At 44.4% G+C, this 11,711-nt stretch overlaps 1 protein-coding gene across 2 annotated transcripts in view; it reads right to left on the reverse strand.

Annotated features, from left to right (window-relative positions):
* The window catches only part of C1H10orf143 (chromosome 1 C10orf143 homolog), a 38,944-nt gene that overhangs the window by 4,801 nt on the left and 22,432 nt on the right, over positions 1–11,711 (reverse strand). Inside the window, exons 2-4 of one of the 2 annotated variants that reach the window (XM_029545960.1) lie at positions 7,634–7,795; positions 7,465–7,527; positions 1,798–1,950 (exon numbers count right to left, since the gene is read on the reverse strand). In XM_029545960.1, coding sequence (XP_029401820.1) covers positions 1,822–1,950; positions 7,465–7,527; positions 7,634–7,795 — 354 coding nt within the window. In that variant the 3' untranslated portion in view covers positions 1,798–1,821. The remainder of the gene's footprint in view (positions 1–1,797; positions 1,951–7,464; positions 7,528–7,633; positions 7,796–11,711) is intronic. The other variant, XM_029545963.1, reaches the window with a different exon arrangement.

An 11,711-nucleotide genomic window follows, 5' to 3' on the forward strand; every position in this document is an offset into this window, starting at 1 on the left:
ACACCCTCTTCTGGAGTGTCTGAAGACAGCTACAGTGTACTTATATAATAAATAAATAAATCTTTAGAAAAAAAAAGAAATTAAGACATTCTTAGACAAGCAAACATAGAAAGCCCCTGCGGTGGGCCTGCTGAAATGCTGAAATCCACAAAGGACAGTTGACAATAAGCTCCTGGCTGAGTAGAAAGCCACTGGTGGGGCTTTTCTGGACTATTATTAGTGGTTTTGCATGTCTGTTTGCTCTGCCTTCTGGCTTAGTAGGGGACTGCAGGCTTTCCTGGATAGTTTATGTAGACGGCTATATAATCTAGAAACAAAAACTTAAATGTTTCTGGTTGTTCTTGTCACTACTTCTACTCATTGCGTCTTTGCTCTTGTCTTACTGTGCCAGTTGTAAACTCTAGAACACGGAGCCTGAACAAGTGCCCTGGTCTCCCTCCTAGACAATGGAAACACTTCCAGGAAGTGTCATGTTCAACTTTTAGCAAGATAAACTCTGCTCATGGCCAGCTTAATTAAGGCACCAGTTTGTTTTTCTTTTCTTTTCCTTTTTCCTCCCTTTCCTTCTCCCCTCTCCCTCCCTCCCTCTCTCCCTCTCTCTCCCTTTCCCTCTCTCTCCAGAATCCTGCTATTCAGCCCTGGATAGCCTAGAAGTTCCATGTAGCTATGGTCTCCAGCTTACCAAAATCCTCCTGGCTCAGCCTCTGAGCACTAAGGATCGGAGAGTAAGGGTGTGAGCCACAGCTTATGAACTATTATGAGCAGGGCCTGGATCTAACAGTGAAACACAATGATTGCTTGTGTTCATTTTTCTAATGTTAAACCAATATAATGTTCTTTTTATATTGGGCGTTATAAGCCAAAAACAACAACAAAACTACCAAGAATGGTAGGTTTTTGACAACTTTCTTGTTTTCTGCCACTGTTAGTGGTCTGTGTATGTTCCCTTCTAGAAACAATGTTGGTAACTGTATTCCAGTGGAAAGGAAGCTGAGCCCTCCTCCGGTCAGAAGCCTAAGACAGCAGCTGCTTGCCCACAAGCTACAGACCCCTGGACGTGGCAAAGGTATCACTCCAAGGTGTTAGTCAGAAGTCCGTCAAAGAAAATCCATCACTTCTCTTTAACCGATCTATGTAGCAGTCAAGGGACATACCTTTACCAGCTCAGTCTAAAAATCTGCGGAAATTCAAAACTGTAGTGTTTTTAGTTTTTATTTTAGTGACCCAAAGACCCTAGAGCCCTCAGCACCTTAAAATGACCTAAATAACATAGCTATAATTTTAGTTCTTATCTGGTCACTGTATTCCAGAGGAAACATGAATGGCTAGGTGCTGTCAGAATGGCATTTAAGAACTGCCATTGGTCGGTCCCAGCTTAGCCTGAGCCACACTCCTCCCTTAGCCAGCTTACCCACTCACAGGATAAAAGGAACCAGATGGGATCTTAACAAGACTCTCTGTGCATTGGGACTAATCCAGGACACCATTGCCACTCCTCCTGGAGGGAGTGAGGCAGGCTGAAGCACCTCCAGTGTGGGTTGTGGCTTGTGCTGCGTGCTGCCGGCAGCTGTAGCTAGTCAAATGTAGAACTTGATCCTCCCTCTCCAGACCAGAGGCACACTGGCCAATTGCTGAACTTAGCTGTAAAGGGTGAGGTAAAACTTGTGAACTCACTGATCCACCCACAATTTCCATTCTGGGGCTTTGAGTATGAAGGGCTGATAGACTAAGCTGTGCCTGAAACACAAGCTGCGCTGTCGCACCCCAGACTTCCCACCGTGAGAACCAGCACCTCACCTGTCCTGTCGTCCAGCCTGACCTTCAGACTGACACACCAAGTGTGGCGCCATTTCTTGGTGGCACAGAAAAGAGCAGGAATAACTGGCATGTGGACAGCCCTGCTCCGCATAAACTCAGAGATAACAGAGGTGGGAAGCAACTCCCAGCAGCCTGCAGAGACATGAGGAAGATGAACCCAAATGTCTTAGGGGTCACTCACGTGCAGGAAAAAGGGGTACAGAGGGGGTTAGAGAGATGCCTACATGGTGAAAAGCACTGACTGCTCTTCCAGGGGACTCAGGTGGATTCCAAGCACCCCCAAAGTGGTTCACACTGTCTGTAACTTCGGCTTTGGGGCTCTGGTACCCTCTCATGACCCTTGTAGGCACTGCATGCATGTGGTATACAGACACCCGCAAGCAAAACATTCATACACATAACACAAATGTAAGAAAAAAATTCTATGAAATGTAAATAAAGAAAATATCTAATAAAAAAAAAAGAAGAAATTCTAAAGAAGTACAAAAAAGGCTCTAGTCAAAACAGAAATGTCAAACACTGGCTCTTGCTGTCCCTTTAGGGAATCCAAGTCAAACTGCAGGATTATACTAAACAACTTCTTCCCTGCACTCTAACTCTACACAGATACACACACATATGCACACACATGCGCACACACACACACAAGTGCACATATACATAAACACACATTCATGTATTAAAGACTTGTACATACTATATCAATGCATTACACACATATACCACACCCACCCATATATTCCACAGACCCACATACTACACACATACATATATACCACATATACCCATGCATTACACACATACACACATATATAACCAGATCCATGCATTCCACACACACCACACGTTCATGAGCATCTTCACACACAAACCTACATAAATATAATGTACATGCATTCTACATATAAACACATAACATACATACCAAATACACCATTTGCACACATTTATATCATGCTCATATTACATGTACATATCCCATATATGAGCATGTACAAACATACACACATAACACTATCAGACAATGCATTTCTATGTAACTCATGAACAGTCGTTTAGAGGTTTATTATTTGCACTTAAATGGGAGAGGAGGGGAAGGGAGGGAGGGAAGGAGGAGAGAAGTTTGGTGATACTAATGAATAAGAAGACAATGTCCAAAATCAACTTGGAATGAGGGCTTTCTTCCCATACTTTTCTCCCTTACAACTCTCTGACTCTTCATGGATCTCCTTTATAACCCCCACTTATAATGCCTCTCCCTTATAGACCTCCTCACATATCATTCCTTTATAACTTCCCCTTTGTGACTCTTCCTTAACAGATGTCTCAGAAGTCCCACTCTTCATGAGTACAAAATCTCCTGTACAAAACCCCACCCGTCGCAGATGTCCACTGTAACTCCCCTACTTTCTTGGATAGAACTATGACCCTAACTCTTCATCCCCACTGCCATGTCCAGTCACAGCGCCAGGGACTTAGACTTGACTGGAACAGAGAGAATAGAGAATGATAGACAGGAAACTAGGGATGGGTGGTCTGCGCTGTCTGATGGAGAAACAGCACCCCAAAAGTACAGCATGTTTATTATATAGAGTTGACCATGGAGGTGGGGTTATTGCATACAACTGGATAAAGATGTTGGATTAGTACCTAAGGATAAACAGGATTTCTTTATAGTATACAGCTGGATCGAGGAGGCAGGTTTAGCTGATCTTGGTAGGAGCAGTGTTCAGACCCTAACTATCTGGCTGGGGAGAGAGCTATGGTGGATATTTTCTGCACTCACTATCAACATCCACACATGGACCAAAAGGGAAGGCTTTGCCCTCTGCCCTCTGAGCCTCACTCCCTGGGAGATGTTGCCATTTTCTCCATGGGTCTAAGGTTCTAGGATCCGTGACATGCCTGTGCCCCTGTCAGTAATACTCATTCACTCAGAACTTCACTTCCTTCTAACTCTCTGAGGACTCGTGCAAGGGCTTCCTCTGTTCCCCACATTTCATGGGTCTTGCTTATAATCCCCCCACCCTTCTTCATGTCTACATTATAAGCTCCATCCCCTCACAGATCCTCTTCTGCCTATTTTGTAGCCCCCTGCAGCAGCGTCACACCTCACTTAATTGGTCTGAACTGACAAGAAGTGGCAGTGTTCCCATAGCCGAGCTGACTCCAGAGAAGTCAGCACCCGGTCATTTGTGGAAAGAAAGGTTATCTGCTGGTAACAGTCCTCATCCACTGTGTCTGGAAGTGCAAACAAGGCAGTGCAAAGCAGGAAAAGCAGCGGCCTGACAACTGTGGGGACAGACTCTTTTTTTTTTTTTTTTTTTTTTTTTTTTTTGGTTTTTCGAGACAGGGTTTCTCTAGCCCTGGCTATCCTGGAACTCACTTTGTAGACCAGGCTGGCCTCGAACTCAGAAATCCGCCTGCCTCTGCCTCCTGAGTGCTAGGATTAAAGGCGTGCGCCACCACGCCCGGCTTGGGGACAGGCTCTTAACTGTCCCAGAACCACACTGTTCCCATACGCATTCAAATCCTCAGGAGCAGGTGATATGGGGCTGAGGGGAGATGGCCTGAGTGATGACATATAACACAAGCTGAACAGGGACAATTACAGAGAAAAGTGTCAGCAATTGCTCGTGTCTGTAATCTTAGCACTCAGAGGCTGAGGCAGGAGGATTACAACTAATCTAGGTCAGTCCAGGCCACATGATATGGACAAGGCCAGCCTATGCAAGGAGACTTTGTCAATCAAATAAGCAAGCAAACAAAAGAGCTCACGTCAGCAGCTACTGGAACAGAAGTCACTGTATGAATGACTTGGATCGATGGAAAGATTAAGTGCAAATATAGAGAGTGTGACTGAAGATATATTGAGAAATGGTCCATGCCTTCATGAGAAACAACTCAGTGATTAAAACCCTACAGAGGCTGGGCAATGGCAACACACACCTTTGATTCCAGCGCTCGGGAGGCAGAGGCAGGTGGATCTCTGTGAGTTTGAGGCCAGCCTAGTCTACAGACTTAGTTCCAGGATAGCCAAGGGTATATCAAGTAACCCTGCCTCTGAAAATCAAAAACCATGACAGAGGAATAAAAGCTTGACAGAAAAAAACATTTGCATGCGTGCATGCTTGAGGATTTCAATTTTAATACCAGGAATCCATGAAAAAGACAAGCAGTCCTGGAAGTCCACTGGTGATCCTAGTATACGAGAGGCAGAGACGGGGGATCCCTGGGGCAAACCGGCCAGCTGGACTAGCGGGAGGCGTGGCCTCAATAATCGGAAAGTGACCATGGAAAGCACTCGATGTCAAGTTTGAGCTTCCACATATGTTCAAATACATATTTATGTCCATGCTCACGAAAGCACACAACACACATAAATATCTACACATGCAAATAATCAGATATAAGGCAGCTCAAGAGCAAGGAGCTCAGGTCCTCCAGAGACAGCTCTGCTCTGCGTAGGATTCAGAGCAGGAAGAATCAGTAGGATTTGCACACTACAGAAACACATAAAGAGGCTCAGGTCACACATTGGCTTTAGGGCAAAGCCACCAAACAAGCCTGAGAGGTACACGTGAGACTGCTGTTAGAGATTCCTCTGAGCTAAACTGACATTGCCTCTGTCCCCAGCAGAGACAGGAGAGCCATCCTCAGTCAGGGAAGCAGTCCTGTGCATGCGGGCAAGTGGCTATGAATGAGCCTGAATTTAATAAAGTCCTCTGAAGTTTGCAGTTGCTGCCCACCAGTGTGATTTGCTCCTAAGTACTGCTCCCTGGGATCCTGCATCTCTAAAAATACTATTTGCTTTTTATTTAACACTGAACCTTTTGATGTTTTAGAATATAAGAATAGTAAGTGTCTTATTATTTTAAAAGCTTAGGAGAGCAACTAGCAGTATTATGAGAGAAAGAAGATATAGGCAGAGCAGTCTGTTCAAATAGCAGGAGGTGTGACTTTCCAAATTCACATTTCAGTCTTTATTTACATAAGACTTTTAGAAACAGTGGGTGTAAATATTAAACCGCCTGAGCCTGAGTCAAATTTTATTGAGAGTAACTACAAATAAAAGGAAACTGATTTTTTAAAGTCAGTTTCTGAAATTTAGATGAAAAGAATATTGAGCATTAACCAAAAAAAAAATGATATTTACATATCAATGTAGGTTTTCTGCTCATAGATTCATTTCCTATGAAACTAAAGGAGGCGAGCTTGGGGAATTAGAAAGGGACAGAAAACCCTAGGCAAACAGGTACTGTTGTTCAAACAGAATATTAGCCAAAATGATCCAATCAGGTGCTGGAGCTCATTTTTTTTCTCCTTTAAGCCATTCATTCCAGAACACAAGCTCTATGAGTGTTAGGAATTCACACGAATTCCAAATGTGCCTCTGACAGACAGGAGGAGTTGAAAGCTATATCCCATGGATATGAGGTTGGGGGCAAGAAACAGAACCAGCCACTCGCAACCAGAGAGGTGATTTAACCACAGAAGGGGGGGACAATGCTCAAGAAAAGTATGACCTGTCTGCATCCTAGGGAATCTTTGGCAGCCATGGGAACCAACCTAAATATACTAAATTCAAATTACTGCATCTCAATCAAAAATACAGCATGCATGCGACACCATGCTCTGCCGACAGACAACAGAGTAGCAAAGCACACCTCCATGGAGAAAGCGCAGTGCTCAAGTTTGCTTCTGCATCGCTCTGATGTCTTCAGCTACTCAGATTCCCGTGAATGGCAGCTACCAGGGTGCCGGGTCTGTCTCGTGCAAAAATCAGCGCCCGTCACTGTGAAACCCAGCAGCCAGTGAGCTGAAGACGCTTGTAAGTTACGGACTCAATCTTTTGCTCATCAGAAACAGCAATTCACTTCTCCGCAGATCTTTAGGGGGCAATCTCTGACACTCAGACTCAGACACAAGCTCACTCTCCTGGTTTCTATATGGAATTTAAATACAGTTCTATTTTATTGCAATATTGAGATTTCAAATTTAAAATAAAAAACCCAAGAATTACAGAGGTTATCAAAAACATATTAACTTGTTCTTAGAGTGAGTTCAATATTAATAACAAAGGCATTATTATGCTAATATATACTTTATGATATTCCGCCCTACAGCAGAGGCTGAGAACTGACTGGCGGTCTTTGACCTCCCTTTACTTTGAACTGATGGTGTGAACGCTATGCTTCCTTCTGAAATCTACAGCTTATGCAAAGTTTATGGAAACACACTCGAAAAGTTTAAGCAGAAGAGGGAAAACCCAGTGCTGATTGCCATTGAGGTAATTTAAATAAGGTCACGTCTCTTCTCCAAGACGACCTTTAAGGTCTGTACTGTAGCCTAGCAGAGTCAACTTTTCCTCAAGGTTGCTTTCTGGTCATCAGTACCTTCACACATGTATACTACACAAACGTTGCTTTTTAGTAGGAATTTTAAATGTATTTATAATTTCTACTTCTGAATATGAAGCCGGAACTTTCTTTTAACCTCAACAGAATACTAAGTCTAGCTCAAACCAACCTTTAGTTTCATTTACATCTCTTATTCCTGATGTATGTAGCTGCAGATTTTATTGACTGCTTTACAGATCTGATGTTTAATAACTCTTATCACTTAGGTCAGTGAGGTCACACTTACAGATTCCCCCGCGATACACCTCAGACAAGGCTGGGCTGAACTCCTTCCGCCATTCTGCAGAACCTATGAAATGAATCACAGGCATATGTGCATCAGTCCAGGGAGAGTCACAGTTTTATTAAATAAATTCTATGGGCTCACAGCAGGTTTGCTGGCAAGAGGGACATACCATTGAGCTCAGCCTCTCCTGGCTACACTCTGGGTATGATGCAGGCAGGCCTCCTGACCTGGGCTCCTGGTCCTCTGTGCTCCAGGACAGCAGGGCACAGGTGGTTAGCATGTGGCCGCTGCACTCATGTCCACCTGGTTCCGACCTCCTGCACGCCCGTTTCTGAAAAACAAGGTTTCACTTCAGATAACCTCAGGCTACACAGTGCACTGACTGAATTTACTTTCGGAAAACTTCAGCTACAAAACCAGAGCCCTGTGAAGGTGAGAAACTTTATAGACCATGTATGGGGTGCCTTTCAGGGCTAGCAGCCATCACTTACGCTTAACCTTGTTAGTTCAAACGCTGTCTGTAGTTACTTGCCTTGATAGATTTAAAATAGTCATTTTAAACAATTTTGGCTGAAATTCTGGTAATAAACTATTGTGACTGGTTTATTGAAAATGTACCAAACCTATAAATTCTGTTCAAGAAACTACTTATATGCTTCAACACATCTTGCTTAGCATCAAGCTGCATTCGTTCTTAACACAGTACACATGGCTCACTTGTGAATAATCCTCTTACAGGCAGGGAAGAACAAATTACTTTTATTGATCTCAGAGTCAGCACATGTAGCCAGTAACCAGGTAATTTTGGGGAAAGGTAACATTTGGTTTTTGCATCCACATGAAGTAAAGAAGGTTAAAAGGTAGTTGGCCCTTCAACACTTCAGAAGAAAGTATCACATCCTAACACCCCAAGACACATCCCTAGAGTCATCACGCTCTGGGCGACAGTCAGGAGGACCCTGTAAACACTCACCAACCTACCCTCAGCCCAGGGCCAGCATGCCCCCCTTGTAGCCACCCAGAAAGGCCTATTCCTGAACACTTCCCAAGACAGAAAACACCCTACTATGGTCCGCTGCTCTGCAGCGCCTATAGTCAGTTGTAAACCACTGTCCCTGCCAAGAATGAGTTTCCCCAACTGTGTTTATTATCTATGGTATTATTTATTTAATAATTCCCAGTAGCTTTTAAATTTTATTTATTCATTGAAAGTTTCAAATATAGAGTGAGTTTTAGTCATTACCATCAATATATATTATTTTTGCTATGATAAAATAATAAAATAGTATATTTTTTATATTTCTATTTTTGCTATGATAAAACACCATGGCTAAGGCAACTCAGAGAAGAAAGCATTTGTTTGGGCTTACAGTTCCAGAGGTTTAGAGGTCATGATGGTGCAGCAAAGGGATGGCAGTGGGAGCAGGAAGCTGATAGAGCAAATTCCTTTTTGTTTTTTTGGTTTGTTTTTTTCAAAGCAGGATCTAGTCTCAAACTTACAGTGCTGGGATTAAAGGTGTATGCTACCACTGTGTCAAATGGCCAGACCCCACCCCCACCCCCACCCACCCCGGAGCTCTTGGGGACTGGACCACCAACCAAAGAGTATACATGGAGGGACCCATGGCTTTGGCCCCATGTGGCCGAGGATGGCCTTGTTGGACATCAGTGGGAGGGGCAGCCCTTGGGCCTGAGGGGGTTCCATGCCCCAGAATAGGGGATGCCAGGGTGGGAAGATGGGAGTGGGTGGGTGGGGGAGCAGTCTCACAGAGGCAGGAGGAGGAGGGATAGTTTAAGGGGGTTCCGAAGGAGAGACCTGGAAAGGGGAAAACATTTTAAGTGTAAATAAAGAAACTAAGAAAAAAGAAAAAAAAAAAAAAAAAAAGGTGTGTGTTACCATACCCGGCTTTCATAGTCTTTACCACAAGCATGAAACTTGGAATGGTGTCTTTAAACTCTCAAAGCCTGAGCCAGGACCACACCTCCTCCAAGGCCACACCTTCCAATCCTTCCCAGAGAGTTCTACCAGCTGGGGACCAGGTATTCAAACTTATAAGCCTATGGGGAACATTTCTCATTTGAACCACCACATTCCAATTCATGGCCACCATGGGCTTGTGGCCACATGAGAATGCAAAATGCATTTAATGCAACTTCAAAAGTCCCCACAGTCTTTCAGATCAACACTGTTTTAAAAGTCCAGTGTCTCTTCTGAGACTCAAAACAATCTCTTAACCATAATTCCCTGTAAAATTAAAAAGCAAATTATATACTTCCAGCATACAGTGACACAGAATATAAGTTACCATTCCAAGAGGGAGGACTGTGGACACAGTGAAGACCTCCTGGATGAGAGTAGGATGGAAGCCCAGCAGTGTAAACTCCAAATGCTGTGGTTCCCTGTACGATGTCATAGGGCTTAGATGGCTTAGCCCCTGCAGCTTTGCTGTGTGCAGCACCATCTCTCACCCCACACCACTTCTTCTGCTGATATTATTGTTCTTTGGAAAGAAGTCCCCTTCCAACGTCCAAGTCTTTGAGGGTGTGACTTATGCACATTTTGATTGGGTTTAGTTAGTGCTGTTTGCATGAGCATGAGTAGGAAGTTACTACTGGGGCGAAGACTACTTGTCAGTGGTCACACCACCGACAAACGTGACACTTCTCCCTCTACCTCAACAGCCACCATGAACTGCCAATAGTCCTATCAGAGAGTTGGAGGAGACATTTCACCATGGGTTCATAGGATTGACTATTAGATTTACCACAGGCATGCCCAGAAGCTAACCTAATCTAAATAATCCCTTACAGGTGTACCTAGAGGTTTGTCTGATTCCAGACTCTGTCAAGTTGACAATCAATACTAACCACCACAAATACCAAGGAAAAAGTAAAATCTGAGGACAGGGCCTCTACCATCACATTGAGGAAGGCACATGCTAAGACCAGAAAGGACTTCTAGAAATGAAAGACAGGCTCAATACTAGGAGATCCATGAACACCATTCATATGTTAGTCCTCGTGAGGAAAAACAATGACACAATTATCTCCAGAGATACTAAACATCATTTGAAACTAAGCCCTATTTATGAAAAAAAACAAACAAACATATTCTTGTTGAAACCCAGGACCACACACCAACCCAGCCACAAAACCTTTAACCTATAATTTCTCCTGCCTACAAGATGCACTAGGGTAAAGATGGCATAGAAATTGTGGGAATGGTCAACTAATGACTGGTCCAGCTCGAGGCCCATGCCATAAGAGGGATCCCACCCTTGACATTGCCTGGAGGTCAGGACCCAGAGGCTAGACAGCCCAGAGACCTAGGATAGAACCAAATACAACTGGCAAAAAAATAAAAAAACTTACAAAAAAAAGTCAATGAAATGATTCCTAATGATATTCTGCTGTACTCATAGATTGACGTGTAGCCCAACTGCCATCAGAGAGGCTTCACCCAGCAACTGATGGAAACGGGGCAAAGACCCTCAGCCAAACTTTAGGCAGAGCCAGGGAATCCTGTGGAAGAGAGGAAGGAAGGATTGTGGAGCCAGAGGCATAAAGGACACCACAAGAAAACCCGCAGAATCAATAACCTGGGCTCATGGGGGCGTCTACATGGGACTGCCCTCTATAGGGCAAGTAGGTTATACTACCAGACAGATGTAAGAACTGGCAAGGTTGAGTGAGCTCACACCCCATGAATCTCAGCCATCTGAGACTGGCAGGAGTGAAGCTGCTCCCATCTGTCTCTGTACCTGCTCTGGAACAAGTAACCACAACACCCCTCTAAGAGGACCATGGGCAGTCACTGGAAAGTCACACCTGGAGACTTCCCCCATGCAAATAGAGTATCAATGACATCTCAAACTCAGCCAATGCGAACACCTACCCCCCTACATCCCACCCAAGTAACACTTGGGAAAAGTTCTCTCTCCCAAAGCCTTCATTGCTGGATCTTGGACCCACTTGGCTGTTGCCTCCCTGGTAGCTGATGAGAGACCTAGTACCCCAGCTGCCTGGCCCACAGACCACCCAAACCACCTCTCTTCACTCTGGGCACTCCTGGCCAGACCAGAGCCCTGTGGAACTTATTGGTCCCTGGGTCTGCCTCACCCTCATTGGTCGGTTTGGCACTGAGGCCTCTGACACCTGAGGGAAGCTGGTGGAACAGCGGATGACAGCCCATATATTAAAAGAGTTGTGAGCCGGCATGGTGGCACACGCCTTTAATCCCAGCACTC

The sequence above is a fragment of the Mus pahari genome, chromosome 1, assembly GCF_900095145.1.
Source record: "Mus pahari chromosome 1, PAHARI_EIJ_v1.1, whole genome shotgun sequence".
In the NCBI taxonomy this organism is placed as follows: Eukaryota; Metazoa; Chordata; class Mammalia; order Rodentia; family Muridae; genus Mus; species Mus pahari.